Source organism: Euleptes europaea, chromosome 1 (genome assembly GCF_029931775.1).
Source record: "Euleptes europaea isolate rEulEur1 chromosome 1, rEulEur1.hap1, whole genome shotgun sequence".
NCBI lineage: Eukaryota > Metazoa > Chordata > Lepidosauria > Squamata > Sphaerodactylidae > Euleptes > Euleptes europaea.
The window spans coordinates 119,684,489-119,712,187 of NC_079312.1; the positions used below are offsets into that span (position 1 = coordinate 119,684,489).

The window sequence follows — 27,699 nt, forward strand, 5'->3', positions numbered from 1 at the left end:
CTTGTGAGACATCACACATTGTGACTGAGAATAAATGCATTGATAGGGGAAAAAATACATTGGACACAATCCACCATAGAGTTCAATGGGCTTAAGAGTGTTTAACTCTGGGTTGGACTATAGGCCAAATATAGAAATGGTTAGAGGAAGGGCTGTGGGGAAGGGCTGTGGCTCAGTTAGAATGCATGTGCTTTGTATGCAGAAGGTTCCAGGTTCAGTCCCTGGCATCTCTGGTTAAAGGATCAGATAGTAGTCCTGTATTTGAGACCCTGAAAAGCCTCTGCTAGTCAGAGTAGACAGTGCTGATGTTGATAGACCAATGGTCTGACACAGTATCTGACAGCTTCATGTATTGATGCGTTCAACCCAGCAGCTGAAAGGCATAATTGTCAACATCTTAGTATTGGAATGCTATTGCAACCCAACCAAATGACAGTTGGGAAGGCAGTAAGGAAACAGCGTATGGAAGAACTGTATGAAATTTAATGTAGGTTGTTTCTGAATTGTGTGACAAGCAGTTAACAATAGTACAAGTGCAATAAGTATTTAAAAAAAGTAATTCATCTTCAATACCTTTGATCTTTATGGATTATGGAGCACATATAAAGCAAAGTGTACTAATATTTCAATATGTTATTTGTGATTTTTATTTTAATATCCTTCGTTATCTTAATTTTCTGTGTGTAATGCAAATGTTACTATGGTTGATTTTTAAAAATACTTTTAAAATTTCAAGCTTCAAGGTGTCGTATTTACAACAACATCTTTTTTTACTGTGTTGTAGGACGCAGGTAGAAATACAGATACATAAATGAACGCTAAGTTGTCACTGCATCTTCCTGTTTGTTCGCTGAAAGAAGGGAGATTTCCAGGGGGGCGCTGAGTAATTTTTTTTTCTGAAAAGGGGGCGGTAGGCCAAATAAGTTTGGGAACCTCTGCTCTAGTGTATCCAAACGGATCAGAGATTCATTCTTGCAACTGGAGTGAAGTTTCCCTCAGCGCAACGGAACTCCTTTGTTACTGTATTTGGTGTTATGTACACCTAGATGTTTACATTAGATCGCCGTGCGTATTCGATTTCCAGGGTGTAATTAGCTGAGTGAAAGGATAATGGGCTGCAAGTCAGCGTGCGGTTACTTGAAGCAATAATCTTTCTGTGTGGTCATACTCTCCAAGGTGAGCTTATTGAGATGTTTTCAGTATGGTATTACAGTGAAAAAGAAACTGTCAAAACCTTGGGTCATCTTTCCGTCCAAGTCTATTTACTTAATATTAATAGCATCCACACAATTTCTTTTCTGTTTACAAAAACATTTACTTTCCTCCACCTGGTCAAAATTATGCTATGCTATGTGGATTTTCTTATTTTATGTCATCACCATCAACTTAGGCCAACATTACAGATCTTGATTTATAAGTGTGGTTTCCGTATTAGACATGGAGGCTCAGTGCCTAGAAAGGGCCCCTATGTTGGAATTAGCTTGCTAGTGTTCGAAGATCACATTTTTCATCTCTCAGATTGCATGAACACCCACACAAGGACATAATAAGGGCCTTGCTGAACCAGACTAAAGCTCCATCTTGTCCAGAAACTTGTTTTCCTAGAGTTGCCAGGTCCACTAGCGAGGAATGGGGGGTAGGGTTGCCAAATCCAGGTTGGGAAATCCCTGGAGATTTGGGGATGGAGCCTGGAGAGGACAGGGACCTCAACTGGGTACAATGCCATAAATCCCACTCTCCAAGTATCCATTTTCTCCAGGGGAATTGATCTCTGTAGTATGGCAATGAGCTGTAATTCTGGGGGAACCCCAGGTCCCACTTGTAGGCTGGCATCCCTAAGTCGACCAGATACCCTGAGAAACCCCCAAGCAAGACAAGAAAATGAAAGTTCTCTCCTGCTGTTTCCCTCAGCAATTAATATTCATTGGTGTACTGCTCAGAACATGGAGGTTCCATTTTATATGTTCTTCAGCTATGGTTCTGGAGCCTAGATTGGCCTACAACCTAAATATGTATTGAACACATTAAAGGCAAATTGCTAACCTAAGATACTTATACAAGATTTGGTTCTCTAATCCAGATGTTACCTGACCAAACTGAGCCACAGAGTCCAGAGGTTCAAAGTCCAGTGCAGGTATTCTGGCCAGCAAGGCCCAACCTGGTCCAGTGTCAAGAAGTGACCCAAAGGTCCAAACCAGAACAAGGGAAAGGGTCCAGAACAATGGTGCAAACCAGAATGAATGATCCTAGTTGGCCAATCAGGTGTGTTGCTAGGTATGTAACCATGTACTCAGCAGCTGCAGGTAGGCACAATAAAGCAAGCCACCCTCCCCCACCCAGGGTTCTCTGCATTAATGAGATGGAATGTGGAGGTGAAACTCCCTCCTGGTTCTGGCCTTGAAGTGGTAGATCTGATAATCTTACCTGCAGCTGTGTCACACTTCCATCTCCCCTCATTTCTCTCTCTGAAACTGCAAGATCATTACGTTCCCAGAGAAAAGCCTTCTAAGGTTTTGCTAGGTCAAAGTCTGAACCAAAGTTCTAAAAGCAAAATTTGAAAGGCCAATAAAAAGCTGGAAAGGCCAGTTTCTTGACAATGAGGACTTTGAGTCAGATGATGGGAGTTTGTGCCTCCCAGACTCACATGTGCCCTTTTCTTCTCATGACTGGGGTACGTGGGAAGAAGTGGCTGCTGCCCTTCCTCTCCATGCTGTTTCCCTCTCAAACTCCCTGTGGAGTTGTGATTGGCTTCACTGCAAAATTTACATGCAGTCACATAAGTAACGTGATTTTGAAAACGGAACCAATAGTGACTTTATGGGATGCTTTACTGAGAAAAAATGACACCCAGGGAAAGGAAGCCATTGTTTACACCTGCGTGTGAGAAAAAGTGCTCAAGTGAGTCTGAGAGGTGCAAAGCTCCCATTGAACCTCTGATTGAGACTCCTCTTGTCACCTAACAAACACAAGAAGAAGAAGAAGAAGAAGAAGAAGAAGAAGAGTTTTATATGCCGACTTTCTCTACCATTTAAGGAAGAATCAAACCAGCTTATAATCATCTTCCCTTCCCCTCTCCATAACAGACACCTTGTGAGGTAGATGGGGCTGAGAGAGCTCAGAAAGCTGTGACTCACCCAAGGTCACCCAACTGCTTCATGTGTAGGAGTGGGGAAATCAACCCTGTTCACCAGATTAGTGTCTGATGCTCATGTGGAGGAGTGGGGAATCAAACCCGGTTCTCCAGATTAAAGTCCACCACTCCAAACCACCGCTCTTAACCACAACACCATGCTGGCTCTCATTACAAGGCTTTTGTAATGTGCAAAGAGACCTTATATGTCATTAAGGGAAATTGTTTATATGGCATTGATGACAGGTTTTGTTGTTAAATCAGAAAAAAAAATCTGGCAGTCAAACAAATGATGGAGCTGCTTTGGCAGACACAGGTATGAACTCTTGAAATCTCAAGGCCAGTTGCATAGATGTTCCTTGTATAAAATCCGGTATGCAGAGGTGACCAAAGATCTTCTCTTGCTGAGACAGAAAATCCATATGGTGGGTTTAATAGTAAAAATGTAAAAAATAATTGATAACTTGCTGGCTAATATCATTTTTTAAAAATTCCTCTTGCGGTGGCCTTCCTTTATTCTAGGTAGGGCCGGCGCTGGCATTGTTCATTGGGTTTCTCAATTAAGAGGTTCTGTGATTTTTCAGTTAGACTTCATTTAAGGTGCACTTATTCTCTCTCGTCTTTGTCACAGGAAGCTTTACTGGACAGGCATTTGCAGCCATGGAGCTTGTAGGGGCTACCCTGACGGCAACATATGCCCACCCTAGACCAACACCCTCAAATTTTCTGCCAGCTATCAGCACTATGGCATCAAGCTATAAGAACCGATTTCCTCACTACTCTCTGACCCACAGCTTGAGCTTGCCCTGGAGACCCAGCACCTATTACAAAGTTGCTGCAATCACTCCAACTTTGGCACCTTTCTCAAAGAGTTCTCAGGGACTCACCCCAAGCAAGATGCTCCCCTTTGTTTCCAACAGAACAGCACTCTTTACTAGGTACACCCCAGATGACTGGTATAGATGTAACCTGACAAACTACAAGGAATCTGAAACTTCGCGGCATGGGGCTGAGAGGCTGAGGGTGGATACCTCCCGCATGATCCAGGACAAGGACCAGCAAACTCGGAAAACTCAAACAGAGACAACGAAAAATCTGGGAGAACGAGTCAATGACATACTATTTTGGAAAAGTGAACTCAGCCATGAGGTAGATGAAATGATTGGGGAAACAAATGCCCTTACAGATATGAAGAAACGACTGGACAGAGCGTTGGCAGAAACCGAAGGGCCTCTCCAGGTAAACCATTCAGTTCCGTTGATATCTAACAACACTTGTTGTGGGTCAGTCAATGAAATGCTGGTCCGTGGGCATGCTGTTAAGTTTCATGATCTGAACTGTTGTGAGCTGAATTAGTGACAATCAGGACTTGTGACAGTTCCCTTCTGGCAAATTTCTGTAGAGCATACAGGTGCTGTATTTGGCTTAATCCCTACTTTTTCGAGCACCAATAACACACAATATTTTCATTGTATCTGTAGAAGCAAGCCAATCCACCTCTGTTCTTTTCACAATGTCACTTCAGTGGGAATTAAATTAGTGCTGTCCTTCACCACTTTGTCCTTCTGCTAAGAAGAAAGTCTGATCAGTCACTAGGGGTTTATTTGGTTTTTGCAGTTTAGATACAATCAATAATAATGTAGATAAATCCTCCAGAATGACACAGGGAAGAAAAATTCAAGTCATTAACAGGCCCTGAAATAATATCCATAACATCAGTAAGAATTAATGAGGTAAGTAAACATTAACAGCTGAGTAGATAATTGTCGGACATTTATTACCTAATAGAAAAAAATCATTTGACAAAGTGGCCAATTAACTTTCCTTGAAAAGATGGATGACCCTTCAGTCTTAAAGGATCTATATAGTTCACATTCAAAGATAAAATGAATAAGATGCTCTCTCTCTGTCTTGCTTTTGACAAGGACAAAGACTTTGGCTGCTTTCAGATGACCAAACATAACTATGGCTTGTTTGGGAACCCATATGGAAGTCCAAGGGCTCGTGAACTCCCTCCTTTTCCTCTCCCTTCTCCTTTTGCATGAAGTACCAATACTGAAGACTTACTAATTTTGGACTGATGTAAATTGCACTTTCTTTTTTGTCTACAGCCACTCTAAATCCTGGTTTGTAGGAGAGGGGAAAAAATGTTTTGGTTAACGTGTTGAATTCAGGTATCTCAACAAAGAGTGGTTGTTGTACGCTAAGAAAGCTTCAGTCTTGGTGTGTCACACTGTGGGAAAGGGTTGCTAGCACTGCCATGACAAATGCTAGGAGAATTTGAGAATGTTGCCTGACGAAGGTAGAGTTTGGGGAGGATGTCATGTCACTTCTGAGTGACACTTTAGGAATTTCACCTAATTTCCATAAATTACTTTAAGGGTTGGTATGTCCAGCAGCCAGCAAGACAAAGAAACATTGTTTTAAAATCACCATCAGTGAGGGCATGATGTTACCTCTAGGAAAACCCGGAGGTGACCAAACTTGGAGGTGACATCCCACCTCTGTAGGAATTGCCAGAAATTCTATGGTTTTACCATAGTTTCCAGTGATTCCTAGAGACATGATATCATCTCCAAGTTTTCCCTAAAGAGATACCATGCTGTCACTGACACCCACATCTCCACCCTACCTGGTCATTAGCTGGTTGCCAGACTGGCAACCTTAGTAACTATGGAGGCCATACTCTGGCCATTTTCCCTCCTGTTTCTTAATTTCTTGAGAGCAAGGGACTGGGACCATAGGAGGGGATTTATACCCTGAGGACAGGCAAATTAGGGTTGCCAACCTCCAGGTGGGGCCTGGAGATCTCCCAGAATTACAACTGATCTCCGGACAACAGAGATTAGTTCCAGACAGCAAAGACTGAGGAAGAGCCCTGTTGGATCAGACCAGTGGTCTATCTAGTCTAGCATGCTGCCTTATACAATGGCCAACCAGTTCCTCTGGAAGTCCACCAACAGGGCATAGACTCCGAGGGCTTCCCCTGATGTTGCCTCCTGGCACTGGGATTCAGAGGCTGATTGCCTCTGAACATGGAGGTTCCCTTCAGTCACCATGGCTAGAAGCTGCTGATGGACCTATCCTCCACGAATCTGTCTAATCCCCTTTTAAAGCCTTCTATGCCTGTGGCCATCACTACAGCAAATTCCACATTCTAATCCCTCACTGTGTAAAGAAGTGTTTCCTTTTCTCCGTCTTGAATCAACTGTTCATCAGCTTCATTGGATGCCCCTGAGTTCTGGTATTTTGGGAGAGGGAGGGAAAGTTCTCTTTGTCAGCTCTCTATATCCCATGTAAAACCTTATAAACCTCTACCATGTCCCCCACACCCCCAGTCATCTCTTTTCTAAATTTAACAGTCCCAGTCTCTTCAGCTCCAATCCCCTAATCATCTTGGTTGCCCTCTTCTGTATTTTTCCCAGCTTTGTGATGTCCTTTTTGAATACAGTGACCAGAGCTGCACACAGTATTCCAAATGAGGCCACACCATACATCTATTCAGAGGCATTATATCATTTGCCACTTTATTTTCAGTCCCTTTCCTAATAATTCCCAACATAGAGTTTGCCTTTTTCACTGCTGAAGCACACTGGGTTGACACTTTCATTGAGCTATCTACTAGATCTTTTCCCCTCTCTGTCTCAGCAAGCTTAGACCCCATTAGCCTCTACTTAAAGTTGGGATTTTGTTTTGTTCCAGTGTGCATAACCTTATACTTACCAACATTGAACTTCATCTGCCACATTGTTGCCCATTCACCCAATTTGTGGAGGTAAGAACATAAGAACATAAGGAATCCATGCTGGATCAGACCTAGGCCCATCAAGTCCAGCAGTCTGTTCACACAGTGGCCAGCCAGGGCCTCTAGGAAGCCCACAAACAAGACAACTGCAGCAGCACCATCCTGCCTGTGTTCCACAGCACCCAATATAACAGGCATGCTCCTCTGATCCTGGAGAGAATAGGGATGTATCATGACTAGTATCCATTTTGACTAGATGCTCCCAGAGCTCTTCACAGTCATCCTTGGTTTTCACCATCCTGAATAATTTTGTGTCTTCTGCAGACTTGGCCACTACACTACTCACCCCTAGTTTCAGATCATTTATAAACAAATTAAGAAGAAGAAGAAGAGTTGGTTTTTATATGCCGACTTTCTCTACCACTTAACGGAGACTCAAACTGGCTTACAATCACCTTCCCTTCCCCTCCCCACAACAGACACCCTGTGAAGTAGGTGGGGCTGAGAGAGCTCTATCAGAGCTGTAACTAGCCCAAGGTCATCCAGCTGGCTTCGTGTGTAGGAGTGGGGAAACAAATCCAGTTCACCAGATTAGCCTCCGCCACTCATGTGGAGGAGTGGGGAATCAAACCTGGTTCTCCAGATCAGACTCCACTGCTCCAAACCACTGCTCTTAACCACTGTACCACACTGGTAATAGTTCCCCAGGAGACAATGGCTGCTTTGGAAGGTAGACTGTATGGCATTATACCCTTCTGAGGTTTCTCCCTTCCTCAGACCCTACTCTCTTTCTGTGCTTTTCTTTCTGTAGTACTACTATTGGATCCTCCAATGATAATATAGTACCAAACACCTAAGCGTTGACATGTTTGTTTGTTTTAAAGGACCAGATTAGTGCTCTTGTCCATTAGCAAGAGTGAGTAGAGCTCATTCACTAAAGATTTTAGATTTTTTTTCTTTTAAAGAGACACACAAAACGGTACAGACATGTTGGCCACAGCTGTGTCATTCATCACTAAGGATGACACTGGCATTGTCCAATAGGTTGCCTACATGACATTCACACAACCATATTCCACAAGACCCACTGTACTAGATGCATTTGGAAAACTACATTTTCCCTTTCACAGTATACCGTAATATTATTTTAACATGGGAAATGAGATATTGTCCCAACAAGAAATAATCCCTCGAAGAAACATTCCTTGTGACAAATTAGCAACATTTGCATAGTTATTGAGTGGAAAAAAATAATACTCTGAAGAAGTTATACAACCATGGGAGTCCTGCCTAGGGAAACTAGAAGATCTGTGCCTACTGGAATACTTTTTTCCTACAACCACGGGGACTAGAAAAGTACTGTTAATGAAAGAGAACATTCTCAAGAACTCAAATAAGGAGTCCAGTCTCTTGTTTGGGCAACTTACAGAATTGTAAAACTCGGTTGGTTAGTTAGCAGTAATACACATGCATAAGCCAAAATGTGGTCTTGTTGTATGTTACTTATTATATGCCTAAGTGAAAACCTAGGCTTGGATCCAGTGGAACGCATCTATGGGAAGAAGGATTTCCATCCAAGGAGCACAACTTTCTTGCCTCCGCCTTCTTGCTACAGCCCAAATAGCCCCCCAAAGAAATTTTTCTGCCCACAGAAATGCACACTGGATCCAAGGCCTAGTTTCTAGAGGAAAGAATGTAGAAGTGCTCTCTCTCTCTCTCTCTTATTTACCAACATAAAGACTCTTAACACAGTGCAATAAGTATCCAGTTTCATAATGGAAGTTCTTTATATTCATTGTCCTTTCCAATAGCTCCAGAACATATTATTACACCTGTTTTGCTCTTTTGCCAACCAGGTAGCTGAGGAATGTCTGCTTCATCGAGAGAAGAGAATGGGCATCGATCTTGTTCATGATGAAGTGGAGAAACAGCTACTGACAGTGAGTCCCAGTGGCATCCTGAGAAGGAAAAGTGCTAATTCTTTTCAGGACAGTCTAGCTGAATATTGTGTGGTGACTTTCATTTAGAGTGTGATTGATGTTACTGAAACGTACGTTTCCCTTGTAGAGTGTGGCGTACACACTCTTCCTGATCTTCACCTACCTATGAGGCATATGTGGTGGGCGAGCCACAGCAACAGACGTTTGTCCGTGTTTCCCGAAGGCAGGCAGGAAAAAGGCCTCTGGTGACCTATGGGGATACGGTTTGCCTCAGAAGAAGGAGACCATCATATGCCAGGCCATGATCATCTGTACATTTTTTGGTACACACAGCTTTCAGTGTATATGCCTGTGGTGGCACCTTTCTGCAGATCGACCTGGACTTTATCTAGGGTTGCCAACCACCAAGTACTAGCAGGAGATCTTCTGCTATTACAATTGATCTTCAGCCAATAGAGATCAGTTCACCTGGAGAAAATGGCTGCTTTGACAATTGGTCTCTATGACATTGGTCTCTAGGGCATTGAAATCCCTCCTCTTTCCAGACCCTGTCCTCCTTAGGCTCCACCCCAAAAACCTCCCACCAGTGGCGAAGAGGGACCTGGCAACTCTAACCATATCTGATATGATAAAGATATATGCTTTTATGATAAGCCCACATTCACAGTATTCGTCTTGCTGGTTAGTACTAAACCTCGATTATGGACTAGGGGCTTCACAGTGCGAGTCAGTGGTGGCCTATCTTTGCATCCATTGAATTAAATCAGGTGTGTCAAAGAGAAGTCCCGGCAGCGGATCCAGGCCTTTGAGAGCAGTTATTTGGCCTGCAAGCTGAGGCAGCCACCCCTCCGCTCCCCCACACGCCCAATTCTGGGCTGGGGAGCCCTCTGTGGGCTTGCCAGGTGAGACAGACTCCCCCACCAATCCTGATCTGGGCTGGTAAGCTCACTGCCAGCTGGTTACTAGGGTTGCCAACCTCCAGGTAATAGCTGGAGATCTCCTGCTATTACAACTGATCTCCGGCTGCTAGAGATCAGATCAACTGGAGAAAGTGGCCGCTTTGGCCTTTGGACTCTCTGGCATTGAAGTCCTTCCCCTCCCCAAACCCCGCCCTCCTCGGGCTCTGCCCCAAACACCTCCCGCCGGTGGCAAAGAGGGACCTGGCAACCCTAGCTGGTACCCATGGCCGATCTGGGCTGTTACAAATGGCCCGGCCTGACCAAATGACATTTATGTCACATCCAGCCCTCATCACAAATTAGTTCAACACCCCTGAATTAAATACAACATTTACCATTGAGAATAGCATCTAGCCAACACAGATTCTGTTCCAAAATGCCTAAGTCAACACCTACGATGGTCCATAGAAAATTTCCCACTTACATGAATAATGGTTTGACCAGCAATTCCAGTGTCCATTTCTGTGTCATTCCAAGTTCCTGCTATTCTCTCCAGAGTACAAATTATGTTCCCTGTGCTATAGAAATGTGCCGCTGGCCAAGCCCTACTGTCATTTGTTCCAAGGTGTTTATTAGCTCAAGTGACATACAGCTGGACCTGATGCCAGAAGCTATCTGGAGGATGCTTTCATCCAAAGGAAAATAAGGAGTTCCCAACAGGGAGTGTCACATGGAAAAATTCGGTCCTCGAGAGCTGTGTCCCTTTATTTTGCCAGAGTCAAAGGCATGTGGGTATCAGAAGAGCTTCAGGCATTAAGAGTGTTTCTAGAAACCAAGGCTAAATAAAAATCCACCCTGGTGTGGTGAGTATGGTAATTGATATGAAGATGGGAAAAAAAGGAGCATGTGAGTAAGATACAGTGCTCTTTTAAAAAAATCACTATTATTCAGCATTGGGTTTGCAGGCTAGTTTGTATGCTCATGTTTATGTAACAACCCATGGTTTGAATTTGTTGATGCAGTCAAGGGGCTACTCCTACTTTGTGAGTTAAAAGTGAGGAAAAGAGTCAATGAATAATCAGAGGTGTTTTAAGACAATGCCTTCTTTGCTTACTGTAGAATCAAGACTCCTCGTTTTTCTAGATCCCTCTGTTTAGCTAGACTGAATCCTAACCCCTCTATGGTTATGCAGGACAGGATTTTGAATATATCATACCAGCTCTTCTGGCTCTATTGATTCATTAGCTCATGCCCTCTTGGAATGCCGCTTTTATGAGGCATTATATCTCTCCCCTTTTAACATATAAATCTAATGCCTCTATCTCTGACAAAATGCCTTTTTGATTAAGTGACAGGGATCCCAAGGCTACATTGTCAGTGGCAAGATTTGCTTCAGTCCTTATATCCCTCAAACATTAGATTTATGCTGCTCAAGATCAATGGATCAAGTAGCTTCTAAGGGATAAAGGAAAGGAAAGGTAGAATCAAGAAACAAATTTGATTCCAAAGTCCTTTTCAGATGTTCTGGTGGGAGGCGATAAAGGGTTCATATACTGGTGGAGGAGCAAGAGCCCAAGCCATGTGTATTATTTAAGACACACCTTTAGAGAATGAATACATGCCCTGACCCGGATAGCCCAGACTAGCTTGATCTTGTTAGATCTCTGAAGCTAGGCAGGGTAGACCCCAGTGAGTATTTGGATGGGAGACCTCCAAGGAATACCAGGTTCATGACACAGAGGCAGGCAATGGCCAACCAACTCTGAACTCTTGCCTTGAAAACCACACAGGATCACCATAATTCAGCTGTGACTCGATGACAAAAAAAGAAAAAGAAAAAAGGAATACATATGTGTATATGGTTTTCTCTGGCCAATCCAGAGTTCTGGATAAAGTAGGCTTCCATTCACAAAGAAAGTGCTGTATGTACAAACCTGTGTGGGTTCTATATATTTGTGGAGCTTCTATGCATGTATTTCAATAAATCTAAAGTCAGGAGGTAGAGCTTGCCACTCTAGTCCTGTGCCCATCTATATGTGCATTCATTGTCTGTTAGAATGTCTGCAAAAGGCACAGATTAGAATAGTAATGTTTATCTGTATTTTTATTTTCCAGGAAACTCTAGTCAGTCAATTGATGTATGCTCAAAGATATTCGATAACAGCATCTAATATTCATAACAGTCATTCGTTATAAAATATAGAATAAAAGAAGTAATAAAGCATGGCAAAACTTAAAATTAGGTAACACCAAGCAAGCTAAATCCAAGACCCAAAAGCTAAAGATTCCAGCATTGTAAGAATAATGCCACAATAAACTGATAGCAACTCCACAAATGTTTCAGGAAGGCCCGCAAACCAGAGTTTACATGGAATAAGAGAGATAGTAGGTTTATCAGCAAGAATTCCAGGTATGTCTGGCTCCCAATTTTAGAAGAAGAAGAGTTGGTTTTTATATGCTGGTTTTCTCTATCTTTTAAGGAAAATCAAAGCAGCTTACAATCTCATTCCCTTCCTCTCCCCACAACAGACACTTTGTGAGGTAGGTGGGGCTGAGAGAGTTCAGAGAGAACTGTGACTGGCCCAAGGTCACCCAGCAGGCTTCATGTGTAGGAGTGGGGAAATCAACCTGGTTCACCAGATTAGAGTTTGCCACTCATGTGGAGGAGAGGGGAATCAAACCGGGTTCTCCAGATTAGAGTCCACCACTCTTAACCACTACATATAACACACTCTCATCTCTGCAATGGATTCTTCAAAGACAGGAAGGCTCTGACTTATCACACGGAGTTGCATTTTTAGTCACAGTGGTTGTGGAGGGCTGTTTTTGATTGCAATTCATGTTTCTTTCATTAATCAGTGGTAATGCTGACAGGATTCTTGCTTTTGTAACTTAACTAGGAGGTTGATGTCATCCATTCATGCCAAGAGAGAATGAGAAGACACTTGGATAAGGCGATAGCCCAGCTTGCGTAAGGAAACATTTGGTCTTCGTTTTTCTAAGAGGACTTTAAAAATAGTTGGATGTGAACATTTCATCAGTTTTCCTCACAGCGCAGCCTGAAAGGGAGAAATGCCTCCTGTATCCTTTCTTGGCCTTCCAGTTGAACAGGAGTATATAGATAGGGTTGCCAACCTCCAGGTAGTAGCTGGAGATCTCCTGCTATTACAACTGATCTCCAGCTGATAGAGATCAGATCACCTGGAGAAAATGGCTGCTTTGGCAATTGGACTCTATGGCATTGAAGTCCCTCCCCTCCCCAAACCCTGCCCTCCTCAGGCTCCACCCCAAAAACCTCCTGTCGATGGCGAAGAGGGACCTGGCAACCCTATATATAGAACAGGCCAGAATGAAACTAAAGGTCTACGCGAGTTACAAACTTGATTTTCAAACATATTTGGGAAATGGACACACAGGTAAATGTTAGAACAATGCAGAAAGGTAGCCTTTCATCCAGAGCTAGTAGCAAATTCCTGACAGAAGTAAGCCCATTATTCATGCCCTCGGTATGCTGGGGTGTATGGGTATATTTATGAACTTATCTACCAGCCTCTGTTAGAATTCTTTAAACACAAATCATAGACCATCCTTTTAAGCAACATTTCTTACCAACCTGCGCATACCGTAATAATAATTTGGACAATCTGACTACTTCGCATCCTGATGTTACAATGTAGGATGAGTTTTTCCAGCATTCCAGCATCAATCTGTATCCTCATTTACAGACTGGGGATGTTTGGTAGCTTTACTTAAAAACAGGTCAGTTCTTAACTGCACTGTTGACTTCACTACTCAGCAGGTTAGCAGAGTGTCAACCATGTTCAGTATAGATTAGCACAGCCTGCATTGTCCTCCTACCTCACTGTTTGTCGTTTAATTGTTACAAAATTAGGCTTACACCTATGTTTACACACAGGCCCTCTCAGAAGTCCAGAGCGGCCCAGGTCACTAGCTATAATAAAAGTATTAAAATGGCAATACATGGTGTGCATAAAAATAAATGGCAAAGCTTATCAAATGGCAAACGTGTCTAAATTGAGGCCCCCTTGAAATGTGAGGCCCACCTGCTCCCCTCTCCCTTGGCCCTGTTTACACAGCAGGAGAGCAAATTCCCTCTGCCAAATCATCTGTCCTCAAAACTTTGCTTTCTTCCCTGACCAGATTAAGAAGAGTTTTCCTTTCTGCTGTAATCACTGAGAACAACTAAGAAGTCCCATAAGATATTGGGCACAATAGCTGCACTGTGGATTAGGGGGTCATAAGATTGTCTGCTACACAGTCACCTGGAGGAACACAGAGAAGGATAGTATTGAAGACAGAATAGGGTTTCTAGCCTAGTGCTGGCAACCGGCAGGACCTTTTGGGGTAGGGACATGCAAATTGGTGTTGTGCCAATGCTGTGACATCACTTCTGGAGCAAGCCTGGAAATGACATAATTGCGTGGATGCAACACTCTAGGATTTCCCCAAAACTATGGTTATATGGAATCCTAGAGCATCACGCTGGTGTAATGATGTCCTTCTCCATTTTATGTAGAAGACCAAGGCTGCCAGATAGGAAGTCTGCTGGAACAGGACACCTGGCAGCCCTAGGACACAACGATGAATTAACTTGGCCAACATAATGCAGCCCTAATGTGTGTGTTAAGTGCCGTCAAGTCACTTCTGACTCATGGCGACCCTATGAATCAATGTCCTCCAAAACGTCCTTTCCTTAACAGCCTTGCTCAGGTTTTGCAAATTGAGGGCCATGGCTTCCTTTATAGATCCAATCCATCTCTTGTTGGGTCTTCCTCTTTTCCTGCTGCTTTCAACTTTCCCTAGCATTATTCAGACATTCTTCGCCAAATACTTTCAAACCTTGTCATGTTTTACAAGGGGCATCTACCCCTCACTAAAAAAAAGTGCAATTTTTATAGATGCGGTTGGAAAAGCAAGAAGCACAAAGTATTTCATGGAGTTCCCCAATCTTCTGCCATCTAGATTACATCCAGTGCAATCCTAAACAGAGGACATTGATGTTCATGGGCTTAAAAGGGTGTAAATCTTCTCAGCATGGTGCTGTTTGCTTCCATCATGCGAGAACCTGTGGGGTTCCTAGGACATTCTCTAGGCTCTGAATTTTCCAAATTGATAAAATTCAAAATTTGAATGGTTGTTAACTCTCAAATATGTGTAACATTTCATTTTAGCTTTAGCATAAATCTGGAGTATTGGTAATCTGTTTCACTGAAGTATGTAGACAACCCTATTTTGCCAGCGGTAGCTTTTCCCAAAGGTTCTAGAATGGGAGATGGGAGACTATTAAACTTTGCCTTGTGCCATGGGCTGATCTGTGTTTCTCCTTGTCCTTCATATGGAGTCATCATAGATGCCATAAAAAATTTAAACGTTTTGGCAATGTTTCAATAAAAAAAGTGAAAGAAGAGAAAATGTAGGTTTTTATATGCTCTTCCATTGTATTCTTCTGTCCTGAACAACTCAATAAGCCTGATGGTTTCCTTTCAGATCTCATGACACAATACGTGAAATGTGAGTCCTCCAATCGGACTTGCATTTCACATCTTACCCAGTACTCATCTTAAAACAGTGTGTATGTGTGGGGGGGGGGGATGAGCTCAGGAGCATGGTGCAGTGGTGGTAGGGGGGCTTCAGCCTTTCTTCCCTTCCATCTCCACAGCTTTTGACAGAAAAAAATGGCTCTGGGGGCTCTTTGTCCCACTACCAGTCTTGCATGTCTGCTCACAATTCCTGGATAGACACATGGAATTAGCAGTGAGACAAACCACACCCCCCAGCCATTTTTTTCTGCCAAAAGTGGCATGGTGTGGAAGGGAGGGAAGGTTGAAGTTCCTCCTGGTAATGTACCATGCTCCAGAACTAGGGTTGCCAACCTCCAGATACTAGCTGGGAATCTCCTGCTATTACAACTGATCTCCAGCCGATATAGATTAGTTCACCTGGAGAAACGGCCGCTTTGGCAATTGGACTCTATGACATTGTAGTCCCTCCCCTCCCCAAACCCCCCTCCTCAGGTTCCACCCCAAAAATCTCCAGGTATTTCCCAACTTGGAGCTGGCAACCCTATCTGGAACTGATTCCACCCCCCACACACACACACACCCCTGCTGTTTGTAAGGTGAGTTGTGTCAACAGGTACCAACCTGCCTCAGCTATTAACTCTTTTGGGAGAGATTTGTACAGTATAATGAGCTATTACCTGCATTTGAAGGAAGTCATATGCCGTGTCTACAGGAGAAGACAACATGCCATAAAGCCAGGGCTGCAAATGTTGGCCCTGATAATCATGCATGTATCTGCAACATGTGCAATCGCATTAGCCAGTTTAAGATGGCAGCTGTTTCTTCTCATAGTAGAAAACCATAAAAACGAAGGAAGGATTTATGCTGAGAAACGCCCATCTCTTGTAACAATGGAGAAAGCTCTATAATAGAATCATAGAGTTGGAAGGGACCACCAGGGTCATCTAGTCCAACCCCCTGTGCAATGCAGGAAATTCACAACTATCTCCCCCCCCCACACACACAGTGCCCAGAAGATGGCTCCCTCTCATGAACTGCCTAATAGTAGCAAGGGATCTAAAGAAAGCCAATTATACTGTCACAACTTGCTATTTTGCATGGGCCATTATCAGTCCTCTCCTTCTGCCTCCTTTAACCACAGGTCTGATAGGGCAGCCCAACATGAGTTGGAGAAAGACCTGAGTGACAAGCAGTCAGCTCAACGGATCGACGACAAATGTCACCATCTCAGGAATACATCTGATGGCATCAGCTATTACCGAGGTGTGGAGCGAGTCGATGCAACGTAAGTGTTTTTGAAGCCTTGTGCCATAAGTATTCTTACACTGTTGTTTGGGGACTTCATGTCTAGCTGAATAACAGGTGCTCTTCAGTGGCTTGGAAGGATTATCTTTTTGGGTCATTATGGGAACCTATGTGCCCCCCTCCCTAAATACACATACAGCCTTTAGCTGGTTCTATCCCTTCATGTATACACTTTTTGTAGATGTATCTTGGAAAATGATAATTGATTGCCAAGTTTAAAAGAATATTGGTCCACATTTGTCCAGCAGACTACATATTGCGGTTGCATCCAAGAGGCCTATAGATGGTTGGTACATGAATGCATTTGGTTTGATCTCTCAAATTGTATTTTGATTTGATATGAAATTTCAGTGTATGGTGGTTAATCTCTGATGGCTGATTCACATATGCAATTCATCACCTAGTGTTTCATTTAGAGTAAGGATGGGGATCCGCCGGAATTACAGCTCATCTCCAGACTACAGAGATCAGTTCCCCTGGAGAAAATGGATGGTTTAGAGGGTGGACTGTTTGCCATTGTACCCCGCTGAGGTCCCTGTCCTTCCCCAGGCTCCATCCCCAAATCTCCAGGAGTTTCTCAGTATGGTTTTGGCAACCCTCCCTCCCATCCCGGTGGCCAGGGGGGAACTGGTAACCCTAATTTAGAGAGAGGCATGCATAATACAGAGCCAGCGTGGCGTAGTGGTTAAAGTGGAAGAAAAAAGGGGAATAAAACCCAACCTATATATATAATATAATATAATATAATATAATATAATATTATATATATATATATATATATATATATATATATATATATATATATATATATATATATATATATATATATATATATATATATATATATATATATAAAACGCTATGTAAAGGTTAAAAAATATTTAAAAACATTAAAATAGCACAATGGCATTTCCTAGGGTTGATGTCTGTAACCACATACCAGACGCATTTCGGCCTATTGGGCCTTCATCAGTGGTCAGTTAAAACCCATGTTAAGCCTGCACACATTTACAGAAATAAATACATATACAAACAGTTTAAATCAAACCAGGCATGTGTATAGGTTGTAAAATCTATTACCAATTACTCAAACATCTGGTCAGATTGGTTCTAGTTGTAATACTGGTTTGTATATGTCTTTCATTTACGATGTGTGCAGTTATCAACCTAGTAGAGCAATCTCTACTTTAATTGCTCTACTAGCTTGATAACTGCACACATCGTATATGAGAGACATATACAAACCAGTATTACAACTAGGGCTGTTGAAAAAAATATTCGGTAAAATTCGGATGCGTCAAAATTCGGCTTGTTTTTATTTGAGAAATGCCGAAGTCCAAACTCCCCCTATTCGGATTTGTGGAATTCGGCATGAAATTCGGTGTTCCCGAATATATTCGGCCGAATAAAGCCATTTAAAGCACATTCACGGCTTTCCGCTGCTCCGGGGGGGCATTTTTGGAGGTAGAGATCCCAAACTTTCAGGGTAGCTTTGAGGGACCCTACTTGCAAGAACCCCCAAGTTTGGTGAAGATTGGGTCAGGGGATCCCGAGCTATGGGGTCTGGAAGGGGTCCCCCCATCCGCCCATTGGAATAAATGGGAGCAGGCAATCCTTAATGAGAGCGGCAAATCCAAGGCAAAACCTCCCATTGTTTCTTGTTGGCTATTTATGCATGGGAGGTTTTGCTTTGGATTTGCTGCTCTCTAGATGCACATTTTTCCCATCTGAATTCTCAAAACTCTGCAGGGGGGCTTATTGTTGAGATTTGGAAATTCGGCTGGGGGAAATGTGCATCTAGAGAGTGGCAAATCCAAGGCAAAACCTCCCATTGTTTCTCGTTGGCTATTTATGCACGGGAGGTTTTGGATTTTCCGCTTTCTAGATGCACATTTCTCCCAGCCAAATTCTCAAAACTCTGCAGGGGGGCTTATTGTTGAGATTTGAGAATTTGTATGGGAGAAATGTGCATCTAGAGAGTGGCAAATCCAAGGCAAAACCTCCCATTGTTGCAGACTGATAAAAGGCGGCGTTGTTTACAATTCGCTCCGCTTTACCTTGGGAGCAAAGCCCCACCGTGGCTCTTACTTCCGAGTAAGCAGGCCGGAGGATCAGGACTGCCCGCCCTTTCCTCTACATTTTGCTTCCTCCTGTCACCGCTTCCTCAGCCCCGGGGGCACCCAAAAACAACGAAGACTGGGGTAGGGGGAGTTGAGGGAGGAGACAACGTGGCTGAGCTGTCACTGACAGGGGAAAGGAGAAATCCTGAGCAGGGACACCTTTGGGGGGCGAGAAGGGGGGAATAAGCAGGATGCCGCATCGTACGGCACACGACACCACTGGCGCATACACGCCATTCCCTCCCCCCATCACGTAAAAGAAGGCAAAAGCTCGGATTCTACGGACACGACCCACAGAGACAATCAACCCCCCCCAAGCAGAACAGCCCCCCCCCCACAACAAGAAGACACAAATTCCAAATTCAGCTGTTTTTCAGTTCGGATGGAACCGAATCGACAGCCCTAATTACAACTAGAACCAATCTGACCAGATGTTTGAGTAATTGGTAATAGATTTTACAACCTATACAAATGCCTAGTTTGATTTAAACTGTTTGTATATGTATTTATTTCTGTAAATGTGTGCAGGCCAACCCTATGACTGGTCCTAACTGGTTTAGTGTTGCATACCGTTTTGCAGCCTGTAATAACCTATCCCACGTGTAAAGGTGCACAGAAGGCACTGAATGCATCCATATTGGAGAATTGGTGCAGAGGCCTGAGACAATTCATTCCTGAGTTATGTGCCGCTGCTTCCCCAGGCATCCCTTCCCATTCTGTATTCCCCCACCCAGCCTTTTATTTTGGGGAGGGGGAAGACAAACAATAACAACTTACATGGATCCAGATACTCCTGCAGTGGCACGTCTTATAATTTTCAGAATTGGGGAGGGCTGTGGCTCAGTGGTAGAGCCTCTGCTTGGCACGCAGAAGGTCCCAGGTTCAATCCCTGGCATCTCCAGTTAAAAGAGACAAGGCAAGTAGGTGATGTGAAAGACCTCTCTGCCTGAGACCCTGGAAGGTTGCCAACCTCCAGGTACTAGCTGGAGATCTTCTGCTATTACAACTGATCTCCAGCTGATAGAGATCAGTTCACCTGGAGAAAATAGCCGCTTTGGCCATTGGACTCTATGGCATTGAAGTCCTTCCCCAAACCCTGCCCTCCTCAGGCTCCGCCCCAAAAACCTCCCGCTGGTGGCGGTGAGGGACCTGGCAACCCTACCTGGTGAGCCACTGTCGGTCTGAGTAGACAATACTGACTTTGATGGACCAAGGGTCGGATTAGGTGCGTTCAATTAGGAATTTCCTTTTTTTAAATAAGGAAAGATATATCCCCCCCTTTCAATTCATCAAGAGGGAGTGTTCTTGAATTAATATGAATGGTGAGAAGGCTGCATTTTGGCAGTCAAACACCAAGTCAAAACCTCTGGCTACACCCTTTCTTTAAAAAAAAAATTATGTCTCTCAGTCTCCCTCCCTCTTTCCCATCCTGAATTCCTTACACATATAAAATCTAGGAAGATACTCCAAGAGTAATATCCAGCAAAATGCATAAAAGCTGTTAGATGTTTTTTTAAATGAATGTGAAAATAGTATATACTTGCAAAAACTTAAACATAATATGCTGCAGGCTTTCATTCTGTGTTTATTAATCAGTGCAGTTATTTTGGAATGCTCACTGAGTGCTTTACCAGCTAAAACAGGAAGAGCCCTATTACAGGCATTTTGTGCAAACTCTCTGTGAGTCTCCAATTGTCCTTTCCCAGGATTTCAGTGCCAGAATCCTGGGCCAAGTTCACGGACGATAACATTCTGCGGTCCCAGAGCGAGCGGGCGGCCTCCTCCAAACTCAGGGACGACATTGAAACGCTGCTGGTAGTGACTGCCAACGAGATGTGGAACCAGTTCAACAGAGTCAACGTTGCCTTTACCAACCGCATCTCTGAAACTGCAGATGCCAAGAACAAGATTCAGACTTATCTGGCTAAGGTGAAATCCATTGCTAGGTTTCTCTTCTTAACTTAATTGTTTTCTCTTTTGGCTCATCGGTCGTTTGTAGGAGTTATCTGGAGCTATTTACTTGGTAGTGTACCTGCCATCTAATTTAGGGTTGCCAGCTCCAGGTTAGGAAATACCTGGAGATTTTTGGCGTGGAGCCTGAGGAGGGCAGGGTTTGGAGAGGGACTTCAATGCCATAGAGTCCTATTGCCAAAGCGGCCATTTTCTCCAGGTGAACTGATCTCTATCAGCTGGAGATCAGTTGTAATAGCGGGAGATCTCCAGCTTGTTCCTGGAGGTTGGTAACACTACATCTACTTGTGGCAGACACTGTAGTTTGCATAGTGGTTCTGCATGGAGTGATGAGCGGATGATCCTGGCTTTAGGCATTAGACTAGGCAATCTTTAATCTCCTACATAGCTGTGTTTCTATGACTCCAATATTAAAAGAAGCACAGTACCTTTAATATCAATTATGCAGTATATTAAAAGGCACTGCCCCTGGTCCAGCAGTGCAGGTACATAGGAGTTAGGGTTGCACATGAGTAGTCCCGCACAATAAACTGTGATCACAACAATCAGCCGCTCGGCAGGGGGTGGAGGGACTGAATCCAGCTCCTCTCTCCACTCCCTGTTCCAGCATAGTTACATTTTTTTTAATAGGCACATTTCAAGTAAAGTCACCTTTACTTGCCTAAAGTCACCTTTTGAGTTAAAATGGAACCTGGGGTGAGACTGAACCAGGGACCTCTCTTACTCACCCTACTACCTACACCAACTTCCCCAAGAGACAGTGTCCTCATGCCCCATGATTCTCTGCTGTTGCCGAAATTACAAGACAGCACTTCAAAGTGTAGGATGATGCAGCAGAAATACCAGCAGACGCTTAGGAGATACCTGCTTTGGAAACTGAAGTCAGTTTCCAGCCTTTAGAATAGCTTTTCCAAGGAACATTGGGAATTATATTTTTGAGAGGGTGCTCTTAAACCTAAAACTCTGTGGGTTCATTTTCAAGAAGGAAGAAGCCATAAAAATTAAACCTGTTTAATGTGAATTTCAAAGTGCACTGCAGAAATGTTTGAAAACCACTTGCTCTGAGAGAGTCACCACCACAGTGTTCTCACAAGTACTGATCAGAATCTGTAGGTCTAATCCCTTGGTTACTCATGCTTTGGAACAGCGATCTCTCTCTTTGACTCTCTCTTTGACTCTCTCTTTGACTCTCTCTCTCTCTCTCTCTCTCTCTCTCTCTCTCTCTCTCTCTCTCTCTCTCTCTCTCTCTCTCTCTCTCTCTCTCTCTCTCTCTCTCTCTCTGTCTAACCACGTTAGCTTAAAAAATGTTCAGAGGTATATGTCCAGAGACTCTCTGCTGCTTTTCTGCTTTTCTGAGTCAAAGCTCTCTGTTAATTCCCATAGGCTTGAAAGTTTCCAAATTCCACATTTATTTAGGCTGTCTCTCAAATCCCTTACTATACTTTTCAGATCCAAAATGCTTCTGTGGTTTGTGCTGAAACAGTAAAAAATGGACTGAATTCAAGATAATGATGTCGACAGGGCATCTCTGCCAGTTACATGCAGGGAAGATACTTAAAAGTGCAGAGAGACACCTAGATTTAGTGGAGACTATTTTTTTTCCTTCTAAACAAGCAACATGGGATAATGTATTGACGTTCCTTTTCTATAGGAATTATGATATGATATGGGGGGGACATAGAAACAAACAACTGGAAGAGGTGAAGAGATTGCCCCACTCAGCCCATGTTCTGAGGCAGAATCCTTACAAAAAACGAACCATTTAGAATCTTTCTCAAAACTTCCAGGAGAGGAGATTCCACAGCCTCTCTGGACAATTTTTCCCATAGTTCAACTGTTCTTACAATTAAGAGGTTATTCTTGAACGTCCACCATAAATCTTCTGTTTCATCCTTCCCTGAGGGACAGAAGGGAATATCAATTTCCCCTTCTTTCCCAGTCTTCTTTTAATAAGCTCAACATGTCATATTCTTTCATTCTCTCCAGCCTCGGGCCTGTTATAATAATAGAAGCCTGAGTGAACAGCATGACACATCTCAGTCATTTGCTCATAGTGGCCGTATGCTTTCTAAATCCATCTGCTTTCTGTCCTCTAAACACCTGCAGCTAGGTGCCAGCACTGGTATTTAGATGGATTCATATCTAATGTGTGACCCTTTGTGGAAGATCTAATAGATATGCCATATAGAAAGGTTTGACCTAAATCGTATCTGCACAAAGAGTAGATGGAAGGTTGTGCATGTACATCCACATTTTGCCATGTGCCTCAGTCTATGCTGGCTCTCCTTAAGGTGCATGATAGAATCATAGAATCATAGAGTTGGATCACCAGGGTCATCTAGTCCAACCCCCTACACAACGCAGGAAATTCACAAGTACCTCCTCCCCACACCCCCAGTGACCCCTGCTTTAACAGATATAGCAACCTTGGTGAAGCCCAACAGATCTGATTGGTTCTTGGATGGGAGAGTGCTCAGATGCTCGGTGAACACAACATAGGCTCCATGTAAGAAAGACAGGACATCAGTGTAATAAGGGTCCTCCAGATGGGAACAACAACATTTGGTGCTTAATCTTCTGTATGTACAGCATCAGGAAATGCAGATATGCCCTAGTACAGGGGTGTCAAACATATGGGCCGGGGGCCCTTGAGAGCGCTTATCCGGCCAGCAAGCCAACTGAGGCAGCCACCCCCCCCCCCCCATCCTGATCTGGGCTGGCAAGGCATGGCCCGGCCCAACCAAGTGGCATTTATGTCATAGCCGGCCCTTGTTACAAATGAATTTGACACCCCTGCCCTAATACATTCAGTGCTTATTCAGCTTCTCCCTTTCTCCTGCGTGCTTTGATGATACATTAACAGAAGTCAAAATCACTCGCAATAGGAAATACTCACAATAGGAAATACCATACAACAATTTTGGGGAGATAAATATTCACATTAATCATCAAGATCTGCTGGCTTTAAGAGGAACAATTCATGCAAGACAGAGAGAAGGTAATTTTGTCAGTGAATCCACTGAGAAAAAATTGAGACCCTGGGACTACCAGCTTCTGGATTGATTGAAGTTGTATTACATAAATAAAAATGCAGAAAAGTACCTTCTTGAGTATTTTTATTAAAGGCATTTACACATTTGTTGTTGGCTTTTCTCCGCACTTCAGACTCTACAGGAAATCTTTCAGACAGAGATGACCATAGAAGCAATTCGGAAGGCCATTAGGGACAAAGGACCTTCCTTGAAGGTGGCCCAAACCCGCCTGGATGAGCGTACTCGTAGACCCAATGTAGAACTCTGCCGGGATTCAGCTCAGTTACGGTAAGATAAAACAGAAGGCTTGCTGCCATATAGGAATAAAAATGAGAGCCTGTGCAATAGTTTTTATAAACAGCCAAGGTCTTTGGTAAGTAATTAGACCTTCCAGTCCTGCCAGCTGTACTTTGACATCCACAGTCTTACGCACTTAGAAAAAGATACTGCTCAGCCACACAGTTTTGAAGTTCTGAGAAGCATATTAGTAAATCTATAGAGTATGTAGGTCCATATATATATAGCCAGAATAGTGTAGTGGATAGGAGTGGTGGACTCTAATCTGATGAACTGGGTTGGTTTCCCCACTCCTCCACTTGAGTGACAGACTTTAATCTGGACAACCGGATTTGATTTCCCACTCCTCCAAATGAGTGGCAGGTTCTAATCTGAAGAACTGGATTTGATTCCCCACTCCTCCACATGAACAGCGGACTCTAATCTGGTGAATGGGGTTGATTTCTCCACCCCAACACATGAGGTCAGCTGGGTGACCTTGGGCCAGTCACAGTTCTCTCTGAACTCTCTCAGCCCCACCTACCTTCAGGGTGTCTGTTGTGGGGAGAGGAAGGGAAGGTGATTGTAAGCTGGTTTGATTCTCCTTAAAAGGTAGAGATAATCAGCATGTAAAAACCAACTCTTCTTCTTTCTTCATATGCTTAGGATAATACCACAGTAAGGTCCCACAATGTCTTTTTACCTCACCAGAAGACTTGGCATGGCTTCTTCCCTTGTTGAAAACTTGTCCGTGGGGATGAGCAAAAATTCCCATTTCATTTCTTTTTTATTTCTCCTTCTCCTTCTTCTTCTCCTTCTCCTTCTACTTCTTCTTTGTCTACTTCTTCTTGTCAATTATGTAGGTTCTTCATGGTTTTGCCTTGTGTGCACAGGCTGTAATATGCAATTAATATGCAGGTTGAAATAGCAGGGATGAGAAATTTGGAAGCATCCCTAAATGTCTGCACTGTTCAAAGTATTTCTAGCTGAAGCTTCAGCTGCACAGCTCCTCTCAGCAGCCGCATCCTGTCGCTGAGAATTACAGTCCTGGCTTGTTGACTTGCTGGAAACAAAGACTCTTCTTGGAAAGAGGGTCACTGAATACATTTACCCAGGTCAACTGTACTATCTATTTCTATAGAAGATGGCCAACAGCAAAACTAGGCATTATAACACAGAGGAATGGAACATTATTCCAATAACCCCTTTTGAACAGGAAATGCCACTTCCATGGGGTGATCACTGGCATGGAAGAGAGAGATTGGTCTACTTACACCACCACAGCGTGGATCCTGTGAAACATGTCCAATGATGGAAGGGATTTCCATCAGCAGCATGGATGCTCCTCATCTCCCCCCCCCTGTAGCCCCCATTACCCATTGAAATGCTGCTTCAGAGGGATTTGGGATCCCCAGGGAAAACATGAAGGAGCATTGGAGATGTGCAGTGGGAGTGAGGAACCAGCAAAAATTGCCCCCCTTCTATTCATAGAAATCCTTTGTGGTATCTTAACTCCATATGCCCTCTCAAAATTGTGTACCCCCATGCAGCTCCCCCAGCCATGTAAACTCCACAGAGCATAGTCACTTAACAGTGATTTAGAATAAAGAAATTGGTGTTTGGGTAATGCTTCTTAAAGGTAAAGGTAGTCCCCTGTGCAAACATTGGATTATTGGGGTGGCGTTTACCAAGCAGACTATTAGGGTTGCCAGGTACCCCCTCCCAATCGGCGGGAGGTTTTAGGGGGTGGGGCTGGGGTGGCTGTGTGCTTGCAGGCATGATGACAGCACTTCCGGTTTTACTTCCGGAAGCACTGCATCACTGAGGCCAATTTAACAGTCAAAACCCCAAATTTGGGGTTAAAACAACCGTAACAATGCGGTGCTTTTGGAAGTAAAACCGGAAGTGCCGTCATTGCGTGCATCCACCTGCGTGCACACGCAGCCCCAGTTCAGGAGTGGCCGGGTGGATTGGAAGGTAATTGCCCGCCAATACCAGAAGTGCCGTCATCGCGTTCATCCACCTGCATGCACATGCAGCCCCAGCTCTGGAGTGGCTGGGTGGATTGGAAGGCAATTGCCCGCCAATATCACCCACCTGGCAGACTATGTTTATGGGGTGGTTTGCCATTGCCTTCCCTAGTCATCTACACTTTACCCTCAGCAAGCTGGGTACTCATTTTACTGACCTCGGAAGGATGGAAGGCTGAGTCAACCTGGAGCTATTTACCTGAAACCAACTTCCGTCGGGATTGAACTCAGGTCGTGAGCAGAGCTTTTGACTGCAGTACTGCAGCTTACCACTCTGCGCCACAGGGCTCGCTAATGCTTCTTACACCTGCTGATTACATCTAGTTCGCCCCTCAACTCCCCTACCTCCATTCTCTATTAATTCAATCAGATGGTTACCAGCAAATAAAAACACTTTGTCTTGCCAAGCCCAGAATCAAATCAAGTGCCTCGTTTCTAATTTTGGTAGCACATGTATTTGTGCAAACATGGGGCAGAAATTAATCTGCTCCCATTTCTGCAACCAAAGTATGGGGATGCTATTTTGATTGTGGACAAGGGATGCAACCTTATATTTAGGTTGTCCTGAAACTGCTTAGTGGAAGAATAATGGGACACTTGGCTCCAGCAAAGAATAGCTGCTGCTTCTTTCCCATTTCCTCTGAAGCTCTTGCATTGGCCACAGTTGGAGACAGGAAACAAGGCTAAATAGATTGTTGGTGTAATCCAGCGTTGATATTCTAGGGCTAACTTTTCACTCCAGTTCAGTAACTTGAAATAGGCATCACCTTTGAGTGCCCTCTTGGCACCCTGACTGCCTTTATTCACCTATTTGCTCCCTTTTAATTAGTGAATTCTCCTGGGTTTTGCCTACTCACATTAGTTGATCGAGGAACGTGAAGCCCAGAGAAAACAAACTGACAAACCAGAATACCAAAATGAGAACAGGAAACCACAATTTTCCATCCTTTTCCTATGTGGTGTTGCTTGTCACATGGGCTTTTTCCATAATTCACTCTAATGTTTTGTCTTACTAGTTTTGTGGGGGTAGGGCCTGCTGCCTGTTCTACTGAAAAAGACAAGAGTATTTTGCTGGCGCTGTTGCGCCATGCATGCTGATTTCTAACCTGACTGAGGAGGTCACAGGGGTTCACTGCATCCATAACCATCGATGGGACTCACAAGATGCCTCCAGAGATGTCACCAGAAACATGACAAGTGGAAGGCCTTTCCTGTTTGCTAACTTGGCTTTTTTATATATCTTTCCCACACAGCCTTGTTAATGAAGTGTATGAAATAGATGATACAATCCAGAGCCTTCAGCAGAGGCTGAGAGAAGCAGAAGATACGCTCCAGACACTGGTCCACACCAAAGCCAATTTGGAACACGACCTCGCTGTCAAAGCCAACACTCTCTTCATTGATCAGGAGAAATGCATGGGGATGAGGAAGACTTTCCCCAACACGTTGAGGCTGGTGGGGTACACTTAGACCAGAGCTGACCTCCAAAGAAGTTGGGGAGAGGGTTGAGAAATGATTAATGAATGAAAATGTGTCCAGGGGAGGCTTGCTCTGTTTCATTTTTCTGAGGTTTTTATTTTTAAAGATTATATTTTCATTTATTAAAGGATGCTCTACACAGGAATTCTGTCATCTCCTATGTTTGTCTAGTGTCATTTTTTCTAGTTGGATATTCTCTTTTACAGCACAGAGACTTACCAACACCCAG

General features: G+C 43.7%; 1 protein-coding gene across 1 annotated transcript; it reads left to right on the forward strand.

Moving 5' to 3' along the window:
* Positions 1-3,763: 3,763 nt before the first annotated feature.
* Positions 3,764-27,461, forward strand: TEKT3 (tektin 3). The gene is made up of 7 exons (XM_056863014.1): positions 3,764-4,369; positions 8,732-8,815; positions 12,615-12,685; positions 16,399-16,542; positions 20,389-20,611; positions 23,819-23,973; positions 27,245-27,461. The coding sequence occupies exons 1-7, from the start codon at positions 3,791-3,793 to the stop codon at positions 27,459-27,461; spliced, it is 1,473 nt and encodes a 490-aa protein (XP_056718992.1). The 5' UTR covers positions 3,764-3,790.
* The last annotated feature ends 238 nt before the right edge of the window (positions 27,462-27,699 follow it).

Excerpts from the sequence above, each read along its gene's own strand:
- TEKT3 (XM_056863014.1), top strand. The coding sequence starts at position 3,791 with ATGGAGCTTGTAGGGGCTACCCTGACGGCAACATATGCCCACCCTAGA. Across the intron at positions 8,816-12,614 it reads TGGAGAAACAGCTACTGACA|GAGGTTGATGTCATCCATTC; the intron begins GTGAGTCCCAGT and ends TAACTTAACTAG. Across the intron at positions 20,612-23,818 it reads TTCAGACTTATCTGGCTAAG|ACTCTACAGGAAATCTTTCA; the intron begins GTGAAATCCATT and ends TCCGCACTTCAG.